A 25,790-nucleotide genomic window follows, 5' to 3' on the forward strand; every position below is an offset into this window, starting at 1 on the left:
TGCATAGGCAGATAATTTTAAATGTTTATCATTATATTGGAAGCCTGATATAAGATTATTTTTACGAAATGAGAAAGGAAGAATTCAATGGCTGAAACAAATAAGAGAGGCGATAATGGACAACCTTGACAAACTCCTTGTTGTAGAGAAAAATAGTGGAATGGACGTCTGTTAACTAATACTGCAGCTTGTAGAGCTGTATAAAGCAGAGATATAAGGGAAATGATTTTGGGGCCGAAACCATAACAGCTCAGTGCTTTGAGCAAAAAAGACCAATTCACTCTATCAAAAGCTTTTTCAGCAACAATAGAAATAGCTGCTACGGGATAAGAAAGAGAAGAAGCTTTATTTAATACATTAAAAAATAATCTAGAGTTATCTAAGGTTACTAGACCTTTAACAAACCTACATTGCTCCTTACCTGTTAATTTGGGCAAGTGGTAAAGCAAGTAATTTGGCAAATATATAATAATCTACATTTACAATGGATATAAGACAATAATTTTCATATTGTGTAGGGTCCCGGCCATCTTTGCGAATTAGACAAATAGTAGCTTCTTGAAAAAGTACCTCCAGCTTTGACAGTAAGAAAGAAAAATTGAAAGAGTTGGAGGAGTTTAGGAAGCAAAATATTAGAGAAATGTCAACTGAAATCTACTGTAAAATCATCTGGGCCTCGCGGTTTCCCTTTTTTAAGTGAATTAACTGCATTGGCTAGTTCTGAAATCGATAAGTCACAATCCAAAGGATAAAAATCAAATGAATTATGGACAGGAGGTGTAATGGTATTAAAATATGTCTCAATAAGACAAGAGTGAATTGGATGTTGCGGGGTATATAAGTTTTTGTAAAATTTTGTGAATTCATCCAAAATATCTCCATTTGATGAATGAATGGATTCAATCGCAGAGCATTCTTTTCGGAGCTTCAGATAATTAGCTAAGTTTCCCTGATTTATTGCCACCACTATAGTATCGGGTGCCATTACGTAATAATATAGAGGAGGCTTGATGAGTTGATTTTTTATTAAAATCTATTTTGGCTTGAATGAGTTCATGTAGAGTGGAGTCTGAGGCTGAGGAATAAAATTGGTGTTCTAAACGTTTAATATTAGATAGCAAGATTTTCTGTTGATGAGCAAAATATTTCTTCTATTTAGAGACAAAGTCAATAAAGAAACCGAAAACTGCAGCCTTAAAGGAATTCCATAATAATTGAGAGTTATATCCGAGGTTGTATTAAGCAGAAAGAATTTGTTAACAAAGAAAATAAATGAGGTGGAGAAGACTGGATTTAACAAATGAGCATTATTAAATCTCCAGTTCATTTGGGACGTGATTAGACCAAATCCAGGTCTGCAACAATTGGGCAATGATCAGAAATAACAATAGGCTCAATAGTGGAAGAAATAAGGTTTTGTGCTAATGATTTATTGAGAAAAACATAATCTAAGTGAGAAAGCGAAACATGTGGGGGAGAATAGAAAGAAAATTATTTTGCTGTGGGATTGCATAATCTCCATTCATCAACTAAAGAGTTTTGTGAGATTGTGGAATTAAATTGCTTGTAAAATTTATGGGGAGAAAAACGAATTTGAGATTGTCGGTCACTAAAGGGATCCATAATCTGATTACAGTCACCACCTAAAAGAAACAACGCATCTTTATATTGAAGACATTTCTTAGTAATATTAGGCCAGAATAAAAAATCTGGTTGGGTCAGTCCGTATATATTAAAGACAGTTATTGGGATATCATTTATAAGAAATTTTACAGTCAGCCATCTACCTTCAATCATTTTCCTGAGTAACAACAGTACAATTTATCTTTTTATGACATATAACAACTACCCCATTTTTCTTAGTAGAGTTAGAAGAAACAAAAACTGACCCACCCAATTTCGTTCAAGTTTTAATGCCTCTGTTTCTATAAGATGAGTTTCTTGTACGAGTACTAAATCTGGATTATAAAAGGGCAAGGTGAGATATAATTCTCTTTCTTTTTATAGGGTTAACAAAACCTTTCACATTCTAAGATATTACTCTGAATGTAATCAGCAATAAACAAATATAAAACTACACTATCTGTAATGCAAAAATTGGAAATTAAGGAAAGGGATCAAACATAAAGAATGGGAATAAAAAAATGAACATCTGAGGGAAAAAGAAGGAAGGAAAAGAAGAGGAGAAATAGAAAAGACAAGGGATTAAATACAATAAGAAATGACAATATATGTCAAAATTATGACTGAATAATGTACCTTGATGAGGAACAAAGAAGAAGCAGGGAATGGCAACACACAGGAGACTGCACAATCAAAAGGGAGGACACCACACCAGAACTCGATAAAGAATGAATAGGAAACGAGTTACGATGCTCTATGAAGAGATTAAAAGAGATGTGAGTTAAACCAGCAGTAAACACTCTATAATCTCTAATCTATGCGGAATCAGCAAAAGTAAAGACATTTGAATTCAACATCAATTTATCTTGAAGAGGAAGGGCCAGCGATGTCCATCAAATCCGTTAATTGAGATTGAATACATTTTCTGAGCTCTACTGGATCCTCAAAACTAGAGGTATTGTTCTGCTATGTAACTTTGAATCTTTGAATGTACATGGATGAAATATACAATATCTATCTCCTAGAGAACATAAAGCAGGACGAAAATGAAGGAAGTCCTTCCTTCATTTAGCAGTGGCTATAGAAACATCTTGTGCTCAGAACAGTTTGGCACCAGACCATATAAGTAGTTTTTTTTGTTTTGGCTGCATTTAAAACTTGTAAGAGATCTTTGAACTTCAGAAATAAATAAATCACACCTTAGGGGTCTTGTTGGAGCAGATGACGATGTAAGTTGGGGACCCAGTCCATGGGCTCGTTGAATGTTTAAGTTGGAGGACGTAGACAAATCCAGCAATTTTGGTAGAAAAGAAGTAAAGGAAGATACCGGATCTCCACCCTTATTGTCCGCAGGAAGAACATATAAACGTAGATTGTTGCTCCTATTTCTATTTTCAAGATCTTCAGCATGTTTTTTCAACATTAAAACATCATTCTCTAAAGCTGCACTTTTAGGGGAAGAATCTTGTACATTACTAACACGTTGCTCAATCAAAGTAATTCTAGATTTCATAGCGGACCATTTATCATCACGGTTTTGAATACAAGTGTTAGTTTCCTCAATAAATGGTCTCAAGGCCCGAATCTCCTCTATTACAGTATCCAGAGATATAGGAGATGTAGATTTTGGAGGCGTAGGAGGGTCCTGTTTGTGTCTTTAATTGGCCAAGAATGATAAAGATGTTTTCATGGATGAAAACATGGAAGTCGTCGTACGGGAGGAGTTAGTTTGAGCCATGTCGAAGGAGGGGATTGAAGCTTCCATTAAAGGAACCGTAGAAGAGTGGTCAGAATCTGAGATAATGTCAGAAGAAGCTGTAGCAGACTGTAAAGTTTCTTAATTTTTCTAATATATGAACAATTGAAGAAAAGTCTGGTTAAAATGGTATGTGACGCAAGCCCACAAGACCCCCAAATCAGTTTTAAGAGAAGATGACTAAAGATCACAGCGGAATAATGACTCTTCAGAGAATTGGCATATTAGATTTAAGAAGAATCTGTAAGGTAGATATCAAGCATTCAAGTGTCACCGCTGAGATGAGAGCATCAGAAAATATAGGAGGAGCATCAAAAGGACTGACTTACATGAGGCAATTTATGTCCCATGAAGCACTGAGGAAAGAAATAGCAGCGTGTTGAAAAAAACAAGATGGCCACAGAAATCCAGTCGACGTAACTCTCTGTTTTTAAATGGAAACACCATTGAAAAATGCCAGATTTAAAAGAAAACCATTCCAGGGGGCATTCCCCTGCAGTAAAATAGTTATTTCATAGATAATGAAGAGCAGAAATCTCAGTAAAAAATGCTGGACGGTTGTGGTGTGGTACGGAGCTTTCCGTCTAGGCGGCCATCTTAGGTGGCGTCCTAGCCACACCCCCCAACAATTACCTTTTTTAACTGAAAAGTACTGTGGTCTCTCTATGGGTCGGGTTTCAAGTCTGTTTTAAACACCAGCTGCATTGCGACCCAAATTTCATAGCCTGCCGAGACAGATGTACCACTTACTTGCAGTGCAGAAAAACCTGTCAGTAGGTTTCATCAAATTCTGCCCTACTGGTACTACTGAGACAGGCTTCTGTTTGTGAATCTCACAGAACTGGCTGCAAAGGCAGGGATGGAGGCCTCTGACCAACAGCAGCCCTCTATTGCTGCATTCTCACAATGTTTGCTTTTTTACTCAGGCTCCTGGCCCTTAAAGGGAAAGGAGCTGCAATGAATAAAATGGCAATTCCATAAAAGGCATTTGGGGAGCGTGCAGTTGTCAACTGTGCATGCAGCTGTCCTCTGCTTCCCCAAGTGCCGACAGACTACATTCACAAAGGGAAAGTGAAAGCTGTCCCTCCTTCGAGGACAGCTTTCCTTTATGCGTGGTTACCACCCCCTTTTGGGAGTCAGTATCTAGTCATCTCTTTGTAACCAGTCGCGTGCAAAAACCATTGATACTTTGCATTGCAATTTGGATGGAAGTGGGCGATGTCTCTTTCTCTGCCGATAGTGATTTGCCCTCTTTGAAGACACAAAGCCCTATGATTTTGCAAGTCTCAGATTTTGTGACCGCAAAAAGTCTTAGAACATCAGGCACATTATTTCGAACCTGCACCAGTATCATATCAGCTATTACTCTTTATTCAGTGTCCTGTCCTGCTAGCTGGATGCTACTCACATCCAATCCCTCTGTTATGTCTCCTGCTCAAAGATTCATCAGTAACAAAACGCATTATTAAAGGTCAACTTGGGCCCTCGAAGGTATATGAGGAGGAATATTCCAATCTCTTCCCTTCTAAATGAAATACTAAAAAAATCATACATGCAGACTGGAGGGTAATACAAATTAACCTACGTCATGATGCACCAACTTAGTGTGGTGTGTAAAAGCCGGAAGAGTATCCTTAAAAAGGGAGAACGGCTTAGTAAGAAGGAGAGCTGCAGGTCAGAGTAAATGGGAACTAGCCAGAGCAATGTAGTTTTCTAATAGTCCATCACTGTGTTTTCTTTTTATCAATTTGTTAGTAAGTGCTGAGTGACATCAAACAAGGATTTGGATCAAAGAATGGTAACCATTAGCTTTATTTCCCGCTTTTCATGAAGATGTTTAGGTCTTGGGGATGTGTCTAAAAGATGCGTGCTAATTGGTTCTGCTGCTGCAAAGCCAGTGATTCACAAAATTAAATTTTTAAGACTACAAAAACTCAATTTGCAGCGCACCACGTGAGTTGGAAAGGTCTTCCGATTGCGATTTGGAAGGATTGGGGCATAAAGAAGAGTGCTCCCCCCTTTCAAATAGCATTGCAGATTATCAGTGGTTTACAGCTGCAGCAGTGGTCACAAACCACTCATTGGATATTATCATCTGAAAAAAGGGGATGCATGTGTTGGTTGTACTGCATCTGTTTCTGCACAGAGCGCCAACTGCTCTGAGGCGCTGCCTTGAGGCATCGGGCTCTTAGGATGTAATTCTAAACCTTCTTGGGCTGAAAAACCTGTACCAAGGCACTGATGATATAATATAAATATAAATGACCTTGACGAAGTTTGTTTTTCAAAAATTCAATTGGCTTCTGTTTAATCAGAGTTAAGTTTAGGAAGCAAAGTTTAATATCTTCTTTGTTACCTGTGCCAGTGATTTTGTTATGATAACTGATGCCAGGGGTTATGGTAGTTTCAGGAGTGTGGAATTGCTGGGTATTTCAAGCTGAATCCTGAGGGCCCCTGACAAGTGAGGAACTACTGTGGAAACCAGTAATTCCAGGTTAGATTCTCTCAGCAATTCCTTATTTTTTCCTTCCTAGTTTTACTCATAGATTTCGACTACTTTCATCATCTAGAGTCCATGGGTGAACCCTAGGGGGTCTGCCATAAATCCGCAGACCTTAAAATTCCAAGGGGGCTGGGAACTGTTATTACCGGTCCCCCGTGGAATTAAAGGGCAATTTGTAATCTGATAGGCCAAAAAATGTTGTGAATTCGATATTACATACTAAGTTATAATCTCAATAATACTGCAGTGTGCTCATTTGACTTGTTGGCCTTTGAAAGTACCGGTAAATAGTGCACCCATAGCCTTTCAACACATTGTAAGAAGACTTTCACTTTCCTTATAACTACGTTATGTGTTCACAGGCCCAGTCATTGGCGTCATCATTGTCTACACGACAACTGTTGCGGATCTGCCGACGACTCTCCCAGTACCCTAATGAAAGTCTGCACCATGCTGTGAATAAAGCTTGCCTTTCTAGGTATGAATTCTGTTTTTCATTTTTCCTTCTAAGATACCCTTTGATTGCGTACTTTGCTCTATGACTGTAGGTACTCATTGGTTTGCACATTTCGTGCTTTCTGTGTCATGACCAGATAAAATGTTTAATGATTGTTAGAATTTCCTTGAGCAGCTTGTCTCTGGCATCTACATCACTCAGACCGAAGCCACTTGTAAGTCACCTGAAGTTAAGCAGTTGTCATTGTATACTGTGGACACTTTTTCATAGGTAGTCTTATATAATAGAGGTGAAGCGCCCAAAGGCGGGGTAAGGCACAGTGCCATCCTCAAGAATAGATGAGGAAATATGTCCCTAAAGATATGATTCAAAACAGCAACTCAAAAACAGCCAAAACAATAAAGGCTGGCTCAAAAAAGCTCAAGATCCATACATAATAGGTAATTAAATATCTGTTAAAACATTAACATGAAAATATATAAGGCAAAAATATAGTTAGTCTAAAATAAATCACTCATTGGGCTCAGATATCAATTACCATGAAGGGTCCTAACATTTAAAAAGGATGCAGCATGAGCAAAGTGTGAAAATTGGGATATGTCCAGAGTGTGCAGCAAACCAATAGGAAATTGATCAGCACCCCTAGTAGAGGCGAAAGTTATCTTGTTCATCCCAAAACCTTGTTCTGTTATAGGCCATTTCACCATATAAAACATGAAAATATCACAATCTGCACAGGGTGACCAACTATACCAATACATTGTCAGCTCACAGTGCAGTATTATTAAGTGTTACACAATTCCACCATCCTAGCACTAGCCTGCTATGTGAACATTAATAAATCTCTTCTGACCTAATGTCATCAGAGGTGTTAGAACAAATCTGGTTACATAAGCAGTGGAAAGTCTCATGAATGACTAATGAAGAATAAGGGCCTTGAAAAGTAATTTAAAGCTTCCTCTGGAGTTCTTCGAGAACAGCATGTCATGACAAAGCATCAATGCCCATTGTGCTGCATGCTGTGTCAGTGAGAAATATAATACAAAATAAGGAAGCTCCAAGAAAAAACATGGAGTCCATGCATAATTGAGGCCTACTTTGGCATAGGCCAAGAAAACATAAATCTCTACATCATTGCATTATTGTTTCACTTCATGTTAACAAGCAAATATAGTCTAATCAGAAGAAAACCTGTAAGAAAACTATAATAATTTTTCTAGTCTTTCTGGCACCCATCAAAGCAAGCCAAGATATGCAGGATGACATTTCAGAAGCTGCTAAGGCACAAAAGTAGATTTGAAAATCATTTTTGTCACTCAAACTCTGTTTGTAAAGAGTTGTGGGCCCATGCAGTTATATCGAATACAGGTATATGTAATTACACCGATAATCACTTATGTATCATATAGACATGCTCATTACTGCCCCACGGTAATCATTTTAACAACCTAAACATAATAAAACAAGCATGTATTTGATGTGGGGAATATTGCAATGAGTTACAAGGATGTTATGTCTTGATCTGCGGATAATACACAGAAAATAACTCAAATTTGTAACCTACAAGTTACACAACATGCAATGTAACAAGCACATTAACCCTCCAGTTGTCATCGTACTTCAAAACTGAGATAAGAGAATGCACACACCTCTTCAGCAAAAGCATTAACTACTAATTAACGTACCACTATTATATACTGAAACTTGCTGTATAAACGTACATCTCTGCAGCAGATGCTGTAAACCCTGGTTTTTCAGTGGGCAGGTCCTGCGGTGCTCAGCATCAGCAAAGAATTCAAAGTGGCACTGTGACAAGTCCCTTCTGGGTTCTCTTAATTTAGCCTCCATGGCTTAAAGAGTACCAGAAGGAGAACTAAGAGGCAGACAGGGAGGATTAGAAAGTGGAGCTGGACCACAAGAAGTAGGATCAAGGGCAGTGGGGTTTCCAGGGCTAGGGGTGACCAGGACCAGAACGATCAGGGGGATGAGGCTCAGGGCTAGGAGGAAGAAGATGAGGGCCCTTGGGAGGACTGGGAGTAAGAGGAGGGCCCGGAGGACCAGAACAAGGAGGATCAGGACAAGACCAATACCTGGACAAGGAACACAACCAAAAAGAGCACCAGAAAGAAAGCCAAGAGAATAAGGGCCTGGAAGGGGAGGACACAGTGTGGATGATTATGAGGAGGAGAAAAGCCAGGAGGTTGATGAGGATCAGAGAATAGGGCAGCCAAGAGTAGGGGTAGCTATTGTGATTCCTGCACACATGTACAGCCACAACTCTTATCAATTATTCTTAGTTACTGTTCTTAGGCCACAGACTCTTCAAACGTCACCCACCTTATACAGCCAACTTGGAGCACTACTTAACCACTCAGCCATCTTAAATTTCCACCTGTTTATGACCAAATACATAAACCAAAAGAGCTTACTGCTATGTTTTCCTTGTTGCCAATTTCCTTGAGACATAATTTGTATAATACTGAACTAGTGCATAAGCTGACTGTTGTTGGTTCTACTCCTTATGACATCATCTCGCATAACCCCCTCCCCCTCCACCATTTTCTGCTGCACACAGGCTATGGGATCCCAGAGAAAACTTTTTTCATTTAATCCACTACATTCTATCCTAGATCTCTTGGAGATAGCTGCCTTCTTTTTGAGAGTTGGTAGTACCTCATCTGGTGTAAATACATCGTTGCACAACCTCTGATCCACACAAACAATATGGAGAAGTACATTGAAGTTGGACAAAGCCACTCTGTATTCCAAGTTGGACTGGGTGATAGCCCCAGAAACGCACCTAGTAAATCCAAATGTGTTTTAGAGTATAATGTTTGATGGCATGTGTGGCTGTAGATATACGTGCTTAGCATAAGTCTGCAATCTAGTGTTTGGCTCGAAGTGTTGCAAGTTTTTTTTGTGCGAAGAATCTTTTCAAGTCATAAGATCGAGTGACTCCTCCTCTCAGTGATACTGCACATGGGCATTGAGTCCTTTGTTAGATTGTTTTCTCTCCGCCTTCGGGTTCGGATGTGTTTCCTCTTGCTCCGGTATTTCTCAGCTCGGTCTGTCACAAACTTTCCTTTCTGTCTTTCTTTCGGCGACGGTATAATAATTTGATCATGCATTTCCAAACTTAAAATAATTGATTCGATTCTCAGCGTCGAGATCAGTTCAATGCCCTTAGGGGCATCCACGCCTCCTTCTTGGGCCTACTCTTTCAAGTGCTGTCAAAATAGGTAGGGCTCATTGAACAAACTCCATTTAGGTTCTGTCCTCGATGCCACTCCAGATTCCTGCTCACAGATCAACACTTGGTATGTAGCTTGTGTTTGTCCCCGGAATATAAAGAGGAAAACTGCAACACTTGTAGGTCTTTTAGATCTAAAAAGACTCTCCAGGACCACAGAGCGCATCGGTTAGAGATGGTGTCAAAGACACCGGAAGACACTTGCGGCATCTTCGGAGAGAAACATGCACAAGAGGAAAGTGGACGTCAGGCAGCTCTCTCTATCCGAGACTCTGAGTCGGACATTGAATCTGACATCGAGAGCCAGACAATTCCTGCAGCACAATAGGTGAGTACACCAGCCCCATCTTCAGAAACTTAAGACTTTGAAAAAGACTTCTAAACTGGTCATCGGTCCATCACTGCCTTTGGGCCATGGTCGGATCCGAAAATTACATTAGGATGCCCGCCCTCCGGCTCAGCTCTGAAACTTGCCAAGACTATGATGTCTTCGATACTAACCATGGACTCCTCAGCATCCCACACAATCTCGGGATCCAGTCAAGCTTTCGAATTGAGCACCTCGGCTCTGAGAAAGAAGCCTTCAACATCAGCTTTGGAGCCGGCACCTTCCGTTCGACAAAATGCTTCAATTCCGAAAACTTCGAAGCAGAGGATAATGGCTTACAAAGGCTCCACTATTTCATCTGAAGGGAATTCATCAGTGGAGCCAATTTAAGAAGTAATGGACGCTCGTCAGTGCCAGATCCATATACAAAAGGGAATAGGTAAAATAATTGCTTCTCTCCCTGTCCCAATTAAAAGGAGACTTACCTTTCAAGAAACATTGGACACTGATCCTCCTCCTAAAAAAGTCTCCAAGGATAAATACAAGGCTCCAGATCAACCTCAGCCTTCTCCACCTCACTCTCCTGTACTTCCTCCTACATCTCCCCCACCACAATCTCCTACATCTTTCATACAGCCACAGTCTTCTCCACAAGGTTCATCATCACCTCATGGAGATGATTTAGGTGATGTTTCACAGCATGTAGATCCATGGGATTTATATGATCCAGAGCCCATACTCTCTAATGACCCTGATTTATATCCTGCATGCCTTCACCCCTTGAGGATGCAACAGCATACAGTCAGGTTATTGGAAGGGCATCTGCATTCCAAAATGTACATATGAACACCGACCCTATTGAAGAGGATTTCCTCTTTGATACATTGACCAACAATCATAAAAAGAGTCAGTTTCTACCCATGCTGCCAGGTATTCTTAGACAAGCCACAGAGATCTTCAAGGAACCTGTTAGGGCAACAGTTATTACCCCAAGGGCCGCCAAAAAATACAAAGCAGCACCCTCAGATCCAATATTTATTCAATCACAACTACCTCCTGATTCTATAGTAGTAAGTGCACCACAAAAGCATGCTAATAATCAGTCCTCAGGAGATGCTCCTTCTCCTAATAAGGAGAGTAAAAAACTGATGCAGCGGGCAAAAGGGTAGCTGCACAAGTTGCTAATCATTGGAGAATTGCAAATTCTCAAGCTCTCCTGACAAGGTATGATAGGGCCCACTGGGGCGAGATGGAGGAACTGCTCCAGTATCTTCTACGGGATCATCAAAAAAGGGGTCAGGAGATAATCTCAGAAGGGCAGGCCAAACAAATTCAATTAGATGTGCCATTGATGCAGCGGATACGGCAGCACGTGTTGTATCACCAGTGTTATTATAAGAGGGCATGCTTTGCTGAGGTGCTGAGACTTCAACCCAGAAATACAACAGGGAGTTATCAACATGCCTTTCGATAAAGAACACTTGTTTGGCCCAGAGGTTGATACCACCATTGACAAGCTGAAAAAAAAGATTAAGAAACAGCTAAAGCTACGGGGGCCATACTAACTACACCAAGTAGGGCTAATTTTCGTAGGCCACAATTTAGGGGAGGTTTCAAGACATTATCTACTGAGCCTTCCACCTCCCAAACAAGGAGCATATTTTCACAATTGAGGTTCCTTCAGAGGCTCTTACAGGAGCGCAAATAATAAAGGCAAAGGTAAGGCGTCCACCCCTAGAGGTTCTGCCTCAAATCCAAAACAGTGACTGCTTACAAATCCCTCCAGCACACACCTCTCCAGGGGGAGGATGGGGAGAATAGCAAATTTCTATCCCCAATGGTCCAATATCACCACAAAACCATGAGTTTTATCAATTATCCAACATGGTCATTGTCTCGAACTCATTTCCACTCCACCAAATATTCCACCTCGTGTTCACAAACTTTGGCTCGATCATCTCATTCTCTTGAAAGAAGAGGTATAATCCCTTCTTCTCAAAGGGGCTATAGAACCAGTTCCCCTGTCTCAACAAGAGTTAGGAGTATATTCCCTATACTTCCTTAAACCAAAGAAAGACGGGTCGTTAAGACCAATTCTGGATCTCAGACCTCTCAACCTATACATACTTTCAGTCCATTTTCATATGGTCACTCTACAAGATGTTATTCCCCTATTACAGCAAGGAGATTACATGACAGCATTAGATCTCAAAGATGCTTATTTCCACATTCCCATACATCAAGCACATCGCAAATACCTCAGATGTGTCATAGCGGGAAGACATTATAAATTCCAGGTTCCAACATTTGGGATAACAACCGCTCCCAGGGGATTCACAAAATGTTTAGCAGTAGTGGCTGCATTCCTCAGAAGACAACATATTCACGTCTTCCCATACTTGGGCGATTGGCTCTTTAAAGCCAATACCATCCAACAATGTCAGAAGCATACTCAGTATACAGTAAACCTTCTACACACTCTGGGATTTACAATACATTTTCTCAAATCTCATCTCCAACCCTCACAAATATAACCTTATTTGGGAACAATTCTCAGTACTCATCAGGGTTAGCATATCCAAATCCAGCTCGCATTCTAGCCTTTCAAACTCTTCTGTCTCAGTTACAGGGAATCACACTTACACAGTGAGACTAGTGATGCAGGTATTAGAAATGATGGCTTCATTCATTGCCATCGTTCCCCCTGCCAGACTACACATGCGTTCCTTACATGAGTGTTTATCTCGTCAGTGGTCTGAGTCACTGGGTCATCTACAGGATCTAGTGTTGGTTGACCGCCAGACTCACCTCTCTCTGCGATGATGGCATCTCATCATCCTCTCCAAGGGGCGACCCTTTCAAGACCATGTGTCTCAGATCACTCCTACTACAGAAGCATCACAGGCAAGTTGGGGAGCTCACCTCAACAACCTCACAATAGAAGGCAGGTGGGATCCCATTCAACAAACTTATCACATCAGCTACTTGGAGTTACTAGCAGTCTTTCTAGCGCTCAGACCATTTTTGCTACAACTCTCTCACAAAGTGGTTCTAGTCCCTACAGACAACATGACAACCATGTATTATAAGCAGAAACAGGGGAGCACACACTCGTCTCAATTGTCCCTTCTTGCCCAAACAATTTGGAAATAGGTAATTCACCATCACATTAAATTACTGGCAGAATGTCTCCCAAGAATGCACAATCAGTTTGCTGACCTCTTAAGCAGGATGCAGTAACAAGTCCACGAACGGGAGCTTCAGCCACAAGTACGTCACCAACACTTTCGCCTGTGGAGAATGCCAGAAATAGACCTCCTCGCCACGGCAGAAACCTTAAAATGCCAAAACTTTGCGTCCAGATTCCCTCACCCTCAGTCCAAGGGCAATGATCTGTGGATGAATTGGTCGGGGATATTTGCTTATGCTTGTCTGCCCCTCCCACTTATTCAATTTCTGGTTCGCAAACTGAGACAAACGTCACCAACCATCCTTTTATCTTCCACATTGGCACGTCCGCCTTCGTACACAACACTGTTGGATTTGTCTGTGGGCCCACGTCAGAAGTTTCCCAACAGATCTGACCTTCTGACTCAGAACAGAGGTCAAATCAGGCACCCAGACTGCAAAACACTCAATCTTGCGATTTGGCTCCTGAAGTCTTAGAGTTTGGGAATTTACAACTACCCTCGGAATGTATGGACATTCTTAGAGAGGCACTTAAACCTACAATTAGACTGTGCTACGCTGCAAAAGGGAAAAATTTTGTCTGCTACTGTCAAACTAAACACATTGACTCACTCAAAGCATCAGTACAGGACATTGTTTGTTACCTACTACATTTACAAAAGGCAAATTTTGCATATTCATCTATTAGACTTCATTTAGCAGATATAGCTGCTTACCCTCAAAACAGACAACATATTCCTTTGATTAGAATTCCTGTAATAAAAGCTTTTATGGATGGTCTTAAAAGGGTTATTCTACCAATGGTCCCTCCAGCTCCAGTATGGAACCTTAATTTTGGCGTTACTCCATTCATAGGTCCACCTTTTGATCCCATGCACTCCTGCTCATTGCAATTTCTTTGATGGAAAGTTGCTCTTTAAGTGGCTATCACTTCACTAAGACGTGTAAGTGAAATACAAGCCTTCACTTTAGAAGAACCCTTTTTCCAAGTACATAAATAGAGTAGTCCTTAGGATAAACCCTAAATTTCTTCCAAAAGTAGTTTCACCATTTCATATTAACCAATCAGTTGAGTTACCTGTTTTTTTCCCACAGCCAGACTCAGTTGCTAAAAGAACTCTGCACACCCTAGATGTTAAAAGAGCTCTTATGTATCACATTGACAGGACAAGAAGTTTTAGACAATCTAAACAGCTTTTGGCAGCATTTTCAATCCCTCACAAAGGTAATCCAATTAAAAAAAATGGGATAGCTAGATGGCTAGTTAAGTTTATCCATACTTGTTACATGAAAGCTGAAGGGCAATGACCTACAGCTCCTAGAGCACATTCTAGCAGGAAAAAAGGTGCTTCAATGGCTTTTTCAGGAAACATTTCAATAGCAGATATTTGTAAAGCTGCTGCATGGTCTACACCACACACATTCACTAAGCACTATTGTGTAGATATTTTAGCTTGCCAACAAGCAAATGTTGGTCAGGCAGAGCTCAGAACACTTTTTCAGACTACTCCAACTCCTACAGGCTAGTCACTGTGTGCTGGGAGCGGACTGCTTTACAGTCTATGCAAATCTTGTGTATCTACAGCCACACATGCCATCTAACGGAAAATGTTACTTACCCAGTAGACATCTGTTTGTGGCATGTAGTGCTGTAGATTCACATGCACCCTCCCCAGACGTCTGTGGTCATTGTAGTAGAATTATGTTACAAATATTGTACATATGTATATACACTGCATGGACAATATATATGTATTCCTTACCTCACCCGCCAGTGGGAAAACAATCTAGCAAAGCACTCAATGCCCATGCGCAGTATCACAAAGAAGAGGAGTCACTCGATCTCGTGACTCGAAAAGATTCTTTGAACACAAACAACTTGCACCACTCTAAGCCCACACTAGATGGTGGACTTATGCAAAGCATGTGAATCTACAGCACAACATGCCACAAACAGATGTCTACTGGGTAAGTAACATTTTCCTTTCCACCTGCTGATGGCGGGGGAAACGTGTGTAGAAACAGGCCTTGAATTGGGAGCCACAGGTGGAGTTGGCCCCAGCATTCCTGAGACCACTGTAGACCTGGTAACACATGAATTGTAATTAGAATGGACATACTGCCCAAAATCAGTATCAGCAGCCAGGTTATCACCAGTCCAATCCCATCCTATTTGGAATGAGGCACTTATTGTCATATGTATTTGCAAAATCTGTAGAGAGCTGGAAAAAGTGTGTATACTGTGCATTTCTTGTTTGTCTTGTCTGTTGCTGTAGACTTGGTTCATGTCAATTAAACAAATTGTACTAAAGTACCAGATTACAATGATTTGGGAAGCGAGAGGCCGGGTGCCTCAGGCCCTTGGTAACTTAGTCATAGCCTTATCACAAAAGTAAGAGCACAGTTATAGTTGCAGCCATAGTTACGCGACCAACCCACTACCTCCCAAATGCATATTGAAAGAGATATCTGTATCGTAGTATGGAAGCTGACAATGTTGACTGAAGGTTCCTAAAGGTCAATAGATGTCCATTATCCTCTTGTGCAAGGCTTTTTCTGGTAGGCATTAACTTTACAGGCGCATTGTCCAGATTTGGTTTGAAACGTGTATCTTTTCTTTGTTAAAGAAAAGACTGCAGCAAGTTCTACAAAAGATTTACACAAGGGTTGTGATCAATGTGTGATGTGGTGTTCGCACTTCAGTCATCTGGTATACAATGCATTAGACAATATGTTTCAGTTTTTAGGTAAATCAGGACTATGATAATAATATTTTGTCTCAAAGACAGTCCCTTTTTGCAGGGTGTTCAGATTCTTACATTGTCCATTTCCCTCGTTGAATAATACCCTTCAGGGGTGGAAAGCAGTGCCTTTTGTACATTTTTGCAGTCTAACCACTAACAATTTGCCTTGCCACAATTAACACGTACAGAAAGCAGTAGCAAACCACAAACATTGTGAGACATATTTTGGTGCTGGAAATAACATTTTAATTCTTCATAAGACAGCATGAAGGTTTTGGGAATGATTTCTCAAAAAGGCATGCTAAAATGTTGATTTTTACATAACCGTGCCCACTAGCCAAGAGACAATTCATCTGAGCTTTACCACCAGAAAATGTACCTCTCTTTGTCTTTTAGGAATGTCTTTCATGATACTCCATTGGTGGAACATAAGAGCCATACATGATTCTGCAGAATAGCCACCGGACCACAAGACCTTGCACTAGGCCCGAAATATGTCCCTAATAGTCCGCATGTACCAGACATATGTCAGTCCATGCACTGTCATTTACTAGTTGTGCCCTGTGCTGAGCCATCCCCCATTATAATCCAGTCAGTGCAATGCGCCGATGTTTGCTCCAACATATGCCAATCAATGCCAAGAGCACCATCAAATGGCAGCAAAAGCCATCTTGTCATCCCTCATATGACAGTCAGTGCCTTGTTCCCAGGTTTGCCCCTTCTGTCATTCAGTGCTACTTTGAGTTCCATTTACTGTTTAGGTCTGTCAGTGCTCTGTCCCTAGTTGTTCCTCATATCACATGCCAGTCGATACCACCATTTACGCAGGTGAAAGGTAATACGTTAATGTACCCAGGAATGTTGTCACTGCCAGTAAGGACCATCAGATATACAATACATACCAGGCAGATCTATTGTGTATCTCAGTTTGCCACATATGCTGTCAGTGACATTATGTACTTAGGTCGCCTCATATGCCATCCCTATATATGTAGGCGTGACCCATATTTAGTCATTGTTATGTATCCAGTGTGAGACAACTATTCCTATGTGCATACATGGTATATTGTTTTGTTCATGCCTCATCATTCAGACTGGCACACACTGTCACTCATGCACATTAAAGCATATGCTTGATGGCTTGTTGTCAGCAGACTGGTGACATGTTCTCTGCTTCTTCTTTGTTGTCCTATTAATCTCAGTCTACTCCAGAGCCGAGGACCCACAGTCACACAGGCAATGTGACTAAGGGCATGGTACTGTAACATAAAGCCATGCTATGCTGATCTTTCCAGGGGTCAGTGCTGCACAGAGCTTTCTTCTCTGGTATAGCTAAGCCTCAGTGCCCACATGGAGGATTATTTTACAAAGGCCTGTAGTTTTCAGTCTCAGCACGTACGTAAAAGCCAGATAGAGTGGTTTGAAGAACACGTATTTAATTACGCTATTTTCACCTTTTTAGGTGTGATGTTAGCTAAGACCTTTTGGTTTTACTAAAATTCTATATATAATAGATTTGTAGAGACTTTCACCCAGCCCATACGTTACTCTTTTAGTTAGTTAGTCACATTGTCTTCTCCCCACTACAGCAGACTGTATAAGATATTGAGCCAGCAAACTCTAGCCATTGGTTTACTACACTAGGAGTGACGGCAATCAAAACAAAACCCACTAGCTATAGGTATGATTGTTGGCTTTGTGAATGGGTTGATGTGGGACCTTATAATTTTTGGACTGCATAATCTAGTATACCACTGTAAGCACTAGCACTTGATAGACCACAACTTAATCCTCCTAGTTTGAAGCTTGTATAGTATTTACTGAAGAAAAGCCATTGCTCAATGTGGAGGATTATGTAAGTGGAGAAACATTTTCAATAACAGAGAAAATTCTAATGCATGCAGCCTCTTTCTTTTCTAGGTTTTTACCAAACCTCGCACGAGCTGCCTTACAAAAGAACTTGTCAGATTCCAGGATTGAGGCATCCAGTTCTGAACTTGGAAGAACAGATGAGAATGAGTATACGTGTAAGCTCTTCTGTTTTTTCTCATGCTCTGTTATTCCTAAGTGTGTGCTTTCAATCAATTATCTTTTCGTATTTTCTAGAAAATGGTATAGAAAAAAGTATAAAAACAGCAGTTTATATACTTGTTTCAAGGTGTGTTCGAAGGATTACAAATTATATAAAGGTATGGTTCTGGAATACAGGGGCGTCAGAAAACTGCGAAGCAAGATTGATGCTTAATCACGCATCTCTTACAACCCAGACTTTGTCCTTCTATATACTGACACTTCTAGTCTTTACCCGGGCTGCGTTGGCAAAAATATGAGCATTGGAAGTGAGTAGTGAAGCACCTCTCCTGAATTCTTCCAACATAGGAGCAGGAATAAATTTGAAAGTGGAGGTTGGTGTGTTGTCTCAGCCTATTTTAAGTAATGCATGTTAGGATGCTCATTCTTTTGAGTCTTTCGGTTATCCAGTCTGATGGAAATTGGAAGCAGAGTGAGGGTTGGAGGAGTTGGGCACACTATTGGTCTGTGCGCCATAGAATAATTTGCATTATCAGCAAAGTTGCAAGGTTTACTAACACGGTGTGCCATGCAAATCACAAAGGAGACATTAGGTGGATTCTCACAGGTAGAAGTAGCCAATACAGTTATTTCAAGGGTTAGTGTCGAACTTTTTTTGGTTAGTGATTAGTCAAGCCTCTGCATGAAGAATGGCTTTGATGTCACTGTCAGACCACAGAACAGAGTGTTGCCTTCATTGATAAGTGACAAGACTAGTAGCTAGATCGTGGAGTAGACAGTTTCATGAGGTTGAAAGAGTTTTGATATTGTGCACTAAAGTAAACTGCAATCAGTCCATTGCTGCTACATTACTTTGCATGGTCCTTGAAGGAAAGAGAGAGATCAATAAAAAAAAGGTGGAGGATTTAGTGGAGGATGTGATACTGGAGAAGAAGACATTTAATTACATATTGTTGAGATACTTGAAAAGAGACCCATTGATTTCTGCATTAATGAGGACAAACTCAGACTTTGCTTAGTTGAGGTGTGATACACTGTTGAGATCCACCTTCCAATGACATCCTGACAGGATATACATTTAAGGATGTCATGACCCAGAAAACCTCATGTGATCCTTTGGTGTCATCAATGTTTAGTGGATACCAGTGTCTTGATGGCCAAGTAGGAAATACAGCTTGGACAGTACAGGATGAATATAGATCCCTTAGGGAACTCTGCAGTTGACATGAACTGTTTTGAGGATTCCACATACACAAACTGTTTTTGATTAGTGATGTATGAGATGAACCAATTTAGGATGGTTACAGTGAGTGGGATGCACAAATGGAAAATTACAATCAAGAATTGGTGATCAAATATATCAAAAGCCCCTGACAGGTAAAGCATCAGGCATGAACACAATTCACAACCATCAGTGATTGATAAAGCATCCTCATTCGCATGATGTAGTAGAACAGGTGCAAACCCAAGCTTGGTGGGTTTTAAGGAGATAGTCAAGAGAAATATGCTGTTGAAGCCGGTTGGCTGATTCCTCTCTCAAGAATTTTCACAGGAAACAGAAATGATGGGGAAAGGGAAAGAAAGGGGTGGGGAAAGGGACGGTAAGTTGAGTACTCCTCTGACTTGAGGTTGGGTTTTTGCTAGGCGGGGCAGATTTGAGCAATTTTAAATGGTGGGTGGAGGTGTATGTGATGATGACGGTTGGTGTAAGAAACTCAACTGGCAGTGATTAATAATAGAAAATGTAATTTGGCCATCATCATCATAGAAGATTACTTTTAGAGCGTGTACGCTGTTGGTTAAAGATTATTTTGCCAAGCATGTAAAGAAATGCCAGTGCGGGATAGAGTGGGGAAATAGAGGTATGTTTATATAGCGGGAGTGTTGGGATTGTGGATTTTGAGTCTGGTATTGTTCTATTCTTTCATCCCTTTCACTACTCTTATGACCTATATTTATGTCATTAATTGTATCGGAATTAATAGAAATTCTGGCATTGAAAGGATTTTTAGAATATTCAGTAATGTTGATTGATTTTGTACAGGATAGAGAAAGGAAGGGGTCATTGATTGGGACAGTGTTTGTGGTTAGTAGTTAGTGTTGGTGATAACCTTTTGTTTGCACTTGGCCCAATTGTGAGGATGGTGAGATCCAATGGAGATTTGAGTTTACGCTGTCTGTTTTCTAGTTTGTGTATAGCTGTCAGATCCAGAGTATATCAAGGTGCAGAGGGTATAGGTATTACATTTGTTTTGAACAAAGATGGGCATGTGTATGTGTGTGGGCATGGGTAAGGACTGTAGAGTATTGTTCAGTGTGGAGAGAAGTATGTTAGGGTTAAGTGTTTCTTTTATATGGGTTGATGAAAAATGAGATTCGGGCTGTGTAGATGGGTATAAGAGTTAGTGTGGCAGAGGGAAGTTCAACTGAGTTCAACTGAGAAGAAAGAGGAAAAAGAGAGACCTGCATATCCTTCGGATGATGGTCAGACAGCCCCAGGTTTTGTGTATGTGCTTTGTAGATAATTGTAAAGCTGGAATCTGATAGAAACTTCTAGTCACAGATTCCTACCCATAAAATTATTCCCAGGCGTCAGACTGGATCTGGAAATTCTTTTGTGAGTAGTACCCCAGCACACCAGTAAGTAACATTGCATGACTCCATGTGGTGTTGTCGATGTCATCCACGTTAGAAGTGACGTGTGTGGTGCCTGTACAGCCACCGCCCCAGCACGCTGATTTCAGTTCTTTTCTTTCTGTGCCAGACAGAACAGATCTTGGGAAGAGTTCCCTCGCAGTCATTTTTTGACTAAACTTTTTTCGACTTTTGTCACTTTTTGAGGTTTTTTTCTTCTGGTGTGGTAGGATGTCATCAAGGAAAGGCCGGCTTCAAGCCCTGCATCATCTGTCACTGATCAATGTCGATGACGGACCCGCATCTTGTATGCCTGTAGTGCATCGGGCTCAACCACGACCTGAAGGCCTGTGCCAGTAGCCGTGCATGAATCTGAAGGCCTTGAGAGAGCGAAATCTATTGGTGGCTCAACATGCAACACCATGACAATTGAGGTCGAGGTCAAGAGGAAGGTCCAGAGCGGAGTCCGAGATCCTCATTGCACTCAAAGTTGTCGGTCACTCAGGTAAGTTACACCACCACAAGAAGAAGAAGCCAAAGAAATCTTCAACTTCAACCTGTCTGTTGACCGGAGATGAGGAAGCGTCCACATTAGAGGCCTGGCTCCATGGTAGAGTCAGTGCTTGAGCTGTCTCTGCGCCTACCCAAGGTCCGGGGGCAGGAGCAAACCCTGCCCAGTTAAGAGTTATATGAGGACATGCGTCTCATATTTGGGCAGCCCATTCCCTTGGGCATGCTTTGGGGCCCGAGGGTTCGGCAGGGGCCATGTCTGTTTATGCACCACTGCTCCGGTGCCAGTCAGGCCCCTTGGATCCATTCCTGAATGCAGACCGATACCAGTCATGCCAACTCAACCTTTCCCGGTGCCAGTCCCGATGTCGAGGCCTCCGGCAGCTCAGTCCCATTCAAATCCCCAGCTTTGAAATGGAGCCGGAGAGGCATCATCAAGTGCCGACTCCAGTGCCAACTAGAGCCATGCCTTCCAGCCCAGAGCCTGAGCCCTATTCCTATGGGCTGGGACTCTGGAAGGTATGGGAGCGGGCGCTGGACCCTGAGGAATACCTGCCTTCTGACACTATGTTCTGGTTGGAGGATCTGAGTGAGGCCAGGAAACTGGATACTTCTCCAGATATTGGCATCTTTTTTCCCCCCTACCGTGGTGACAGTGGAGGAAGCGTCCTTCGCAGTGGTGATGAGGATGGTGGCCAAGGTCCTGTCCTCAGCCTACCCCCAGAGGCAGGCAAGACGAATGTCTTGATAGAAGTGCTTTAGCTGAGAGTGTCCCCATCAGAACCACTTCTCCCTTTTAATCAGGCACTTACAGACGTCCTCATTGGGACCTGGTCTAAGCTGAGGACAGTGACGCATGTGAACAGGACGATTGCCCGCCACCACTGTCCCACTCCTGGGAACCCAAACTTCCTCTCACAACATCTCACTCCTGAGTGCTTGGTGGTCCCAGCCTCCACCTTCCATGTAAATCTTGGTGCATGCCAACTGCACCACCAGATCGGGAATCCAAGAGACTGGAAACCTTAGGGAAGAAGGTATTTTCTTCCACCAGCCTGGCACTGTGGTCTGTAAACACCCCTTGCCTTTTGGGCCGCTATTACCACACTGTAAGGTACAGTTGCCCAGGTGTTGCCAACAGTCCTGGAGGAGGCCCTGGCCGAACTCTCCCAGGCTGTTGCAGATGGTAGGGACACAACTAAGTTCACAATTTACTGTGGATTAGACATGACGACTCACTGGTCACAACGGTTTCATTGACAGTGGCCTCACAACACCACACTTGTTTGAAGACTACTTGCTTTTCTGGGGATGTTGAAGCGTCGCTTATGGACATGCCCATTGATGGCTTCCGTCTCTTCGGAGACAAAGCGGATTCAGCACTGGAGCTCTTTAGGGGCCAGGAGGGCTACAGCCAGGGCCTTTGACCTTTCAGTGGCCCCTAATCACCACCAATCTTCTTTTCACTCCTTGGCTTTAATGAAAACGAAAGGTGCTTGCAGCATGTCTATACCCTCCCAGACACTGCAGCATGCAAGCTCCCAGCCTCTGTGCGGCCAAGGACGCAGTACACACAGACCTTGTGAGTCAGGCAGCCAGTGATTGGGTCAGTCCATCACCCCAAACCCAATCCAATAGCAGCAGCCTTCAAACCCTCCTAATCTGCTGTCCTAGCATCATGGGCACCCAATAAGCATCAGGATTCGCCATCACCTGCCCTACTGGCGGTCCATAGCATCAGACCAGTGGGTTTTGCAGATCATCTGAAGAGGCTACTACCTCTCCATGGTGACTACACCTCCCCTCATACCACCAACTTGCAGCAGGGTGACGGAGGATCACTTATCTCTTCTCCTCCAGGAAGTGACTCCTATCTTGGCCAAAGGAGCCATAGAGCAGGTGCCAATTCCAGAAGTAAGCCGTAGTCGCTATTCCTGCTACTTTCTGGTTCCCTAAAAGGACGGAGGTCTTCGTCCTATCCTTAACCTGAATCCTTTCAGTTTCTCCCTCATGAAGGAGAAGTTTAAAATGCTCATGTTAGCTCAGGTCCTGTCTACCCTTGACCCGGTAGACTAGATGGTAGTGTTGGACTTGCAGAAAACATATTTTCATATTCCTGTCCTGCCTGCCCACAAGCGTTCCCAGCAGTTCACAGTGGTCCATGAGCACTTTCAATTCCCTGTGCTCCCTTTTGACGTTACCTGTGCCCCTTGAGTGTTCACCAAGGTGGTGGTTATGGTTGCAGCACATCTGGGGAGATCAGGAGTCTAGTCTTCACCTATTTCGAAGACTGGCTGTTAAAGGTGAGCTCACCCCAGGTTGCCTTCTCCCACCTCCAGACTACGGCAGACCTCCTGCATTTACTGGGTTTTACGATCAACGCACTGAAATCACACCTGACTCCCTCTCGGACTCTCCCTTTTATTGGAGCTATTCTGGATTTGGTTTAGTTTTTGACTTATCCTCCCAAATGGCTAGTTCCGGCTATTATGCAAATGTTTCAGCATCTGTCATGGATTTCAGTGAGACTGACTATGAGGCTTCTGGGACTCATGGCCTCCCCCCTTCTGCTTGTGACCCATGCCTGCTGGCGTATGGGAGCTCTGCAAGTGGGTCTGTAAGTACAAGTGGATGCAGCATCAGGGGAACCTCTCCAACATGATCCAAATACTGAAGGGAACTACAGACAATTTGTAGTAGTGCCAGACAAACCACAAGTGGGTCAGTGGCGAGCCCCTCTCGCTTCCCCAACCAGATCTCACAATGATGACAGATGTGTCACTCTTGGGGTAGGGTGGCCAATTGGGAGAGGACAGAATCTGGACTCCACATCAGCCTCTTGGAGCTCCGAGTGGTCCTACTGGCATTGAAAGCCTTTCTACCCTCCATCAATAGAAGGCTAGTGTAGATGTTCACAGACAACACCACCACCATGTAGTACTGCAAGAAACAGGGCATGGTGGGGATTGTGACTCTTTGTCAAGAGGGCCCTGTATCTCAGGACATGTCTAGAATATAAGGGCATATCCCTGGTGCTTCAATATTTTGTGGGCTCTCTCAATGCCAGAGCAAATGAACTCAGCTGAAGATGACGAGCGGATCACAGATGGCATCTCCACCTAGATTTGGTGCGTGGTCTCTTTCAGCAGTGGGGAGAGCCTTGGTTTGGATCGGTTCTCTACCACAAAGAATGCACAATGTCGGCAGTTCTGCGTGCTGGAGTTTCCAAGACGGCTCTTTCTTGGTGACACTTTTTGTCTCTGGTGGAGCTCAGGCTTCCTGTATGCATTTTTGCTTATACCACTCCTGCCTAGAGTTCTCAAGGAATATCAGGATCGACCGGGCCCAAGTCTTCCTTGTGGCTCTGGACTGGGCACGGAGAGTTTGGCATTGCAAGGTGTTGAGCATGGCCATTGATCCCCCTGTCAAACTTCCCCTTTGGGAGGATCTTCTGTCACAGCAGCAGGGGAGTGTCCTCCACACGAAGCTGTAAACTCTTTGCCTTCTTGCATGGAGATTTAGCGGCAACAGTTGACAGCCTTTGACCTTCCTCCTGAATTCTATACCGTTATCTTGGCAGCTAGGCGTCCCTTCATTAAGATGGTATAAGACTCCAAGGATGGTATTGCTTGGGTGTCTTTTATAAGTTAAGGAATCTGTGGCTAGAAGTCTCTATCAGATGAACAATTTACTTACCTTCGGTAACGCCTTGTGTGGTAGAGACTCGTGTAGCCGCAGATTCTTTGCCAACCCACCCAGCCTTCCCGCTCTGCAAATGGATTTCTAGGGATAGGGCTGTTCCCTTTCAGGGCCCTAGTTCTCCAAACCAGTGGTCGGTGTTCTTCATGGTTTCGTGCTCCTGGTGTGAAAAGTCATGAAAAGAAACTGACGTCAGCACACTGGGGTAAGACACCGATGACGCTACACGGAGCTGAACTAAGCCACAACGTGCAGGGAAACTGCTCATTAAAAAATGTCCAGATCCAGTCTGACGCCTGGGGATAATTGCAAGGTAAGGAATCTGCATCTAGATAGTCTCTGTCACATAAGGCATTACCAAAGGTACATAACTTGTTCATTAATTCATTAGACAGGGCCTTATGTGAGAGTGATCAGATCTTCATGCTGTCAAAAATGTGTAGGTTGTTATGGGGAATGAAGTCAGCCATTTTTTATTTGTGACCCTTTGCTGGCTGCATATTTATGAACATAATTGTAAAACAGGCAGAAAAGAAGTGGTTGAAGAGGTGGGAAAAGTGTCTTGTGTGCATTGTTAGAGATTTGATTTTCATGAACTGCTGGGTTTGGAATAGGATATTTAAGCGCAGGTGAAGGGGTATGTGTGACATGCAAAGAATGGGTGTAGGAAAGGTGATGCTGGGGTGGCATCCCTACTGTGTAGAGTGTGGGGAAGAGAATTCTGACCAGGGCTGAAGAGGGCCATGTGGGAAATTGCTAAAGAAGTTTTCCTTATAGCTTCAACTGTTAACTGAGACGCTTTAGTTGAACGCCTTGGGAAAGGGATTGAGGGGATGAGTGAAAATCCATGCAATCAATCAATCAATCAATCAGAGAATTTATAAAGCGCACTATGTACCCGTCAGGGTTTCGAGGCGCTGGGGGGGGGGAGGTGCTGCTAGCGTTCGAAGAGCCAAGTCTTGAGGAGTCTCCTGAAGGTGAGGAGGTCCTGGGTCTGGCGTAGTGAGGTGGGGAGAGAGTTCCAGGTCTTGGCGGCGAGGAAGGAGAAGGATCTGCCGCCAGAGGT

At 42.6% G+C, this 25,790-nt stretch overlaps 1 protein-coding gene across 1 annotated transcript in view; it reads left to right on the forward strand.

The window, feature by feature from the left end:
* The window catches only part of VWA8 (von Willebrand factor A domain containing 8), a 1,423,713-nt gene that overhangs the window by 510,551 nt on the left and 887,372 nt on the right, over positions 1-25,790 (forward strand). The window contains exons 17-18 of the mRNA XM_069205432.1: positions 6,245-6,360; positions 17,771-17,877. Coding sequence (XP_069061533.1) covers positions 6,245-6,360; positions 17,771-17,877 — 223 coding nt within the window. The remainder of the gene's footprint in view (positions 1-6,244; positions 6,361-17,770; positions 17,878-25,790) is intronic.

This window comes from Pleurodeles waltl, chromosome 8, assembly GCF_031143425.1.
Source record: "Pleurodeles waltl isolate 20211129_DDA chromosome 8, aPleWal1.hap1.20221129, whole genome shotgun sequence".
Classification (NCBI taxonomy): domain Eukaryota; kingdom Metazoa; phylum Chordata; class Amphibia; order Caudata; family Salamandridae; genus Pleurodeles; species Pleurodeles waltl.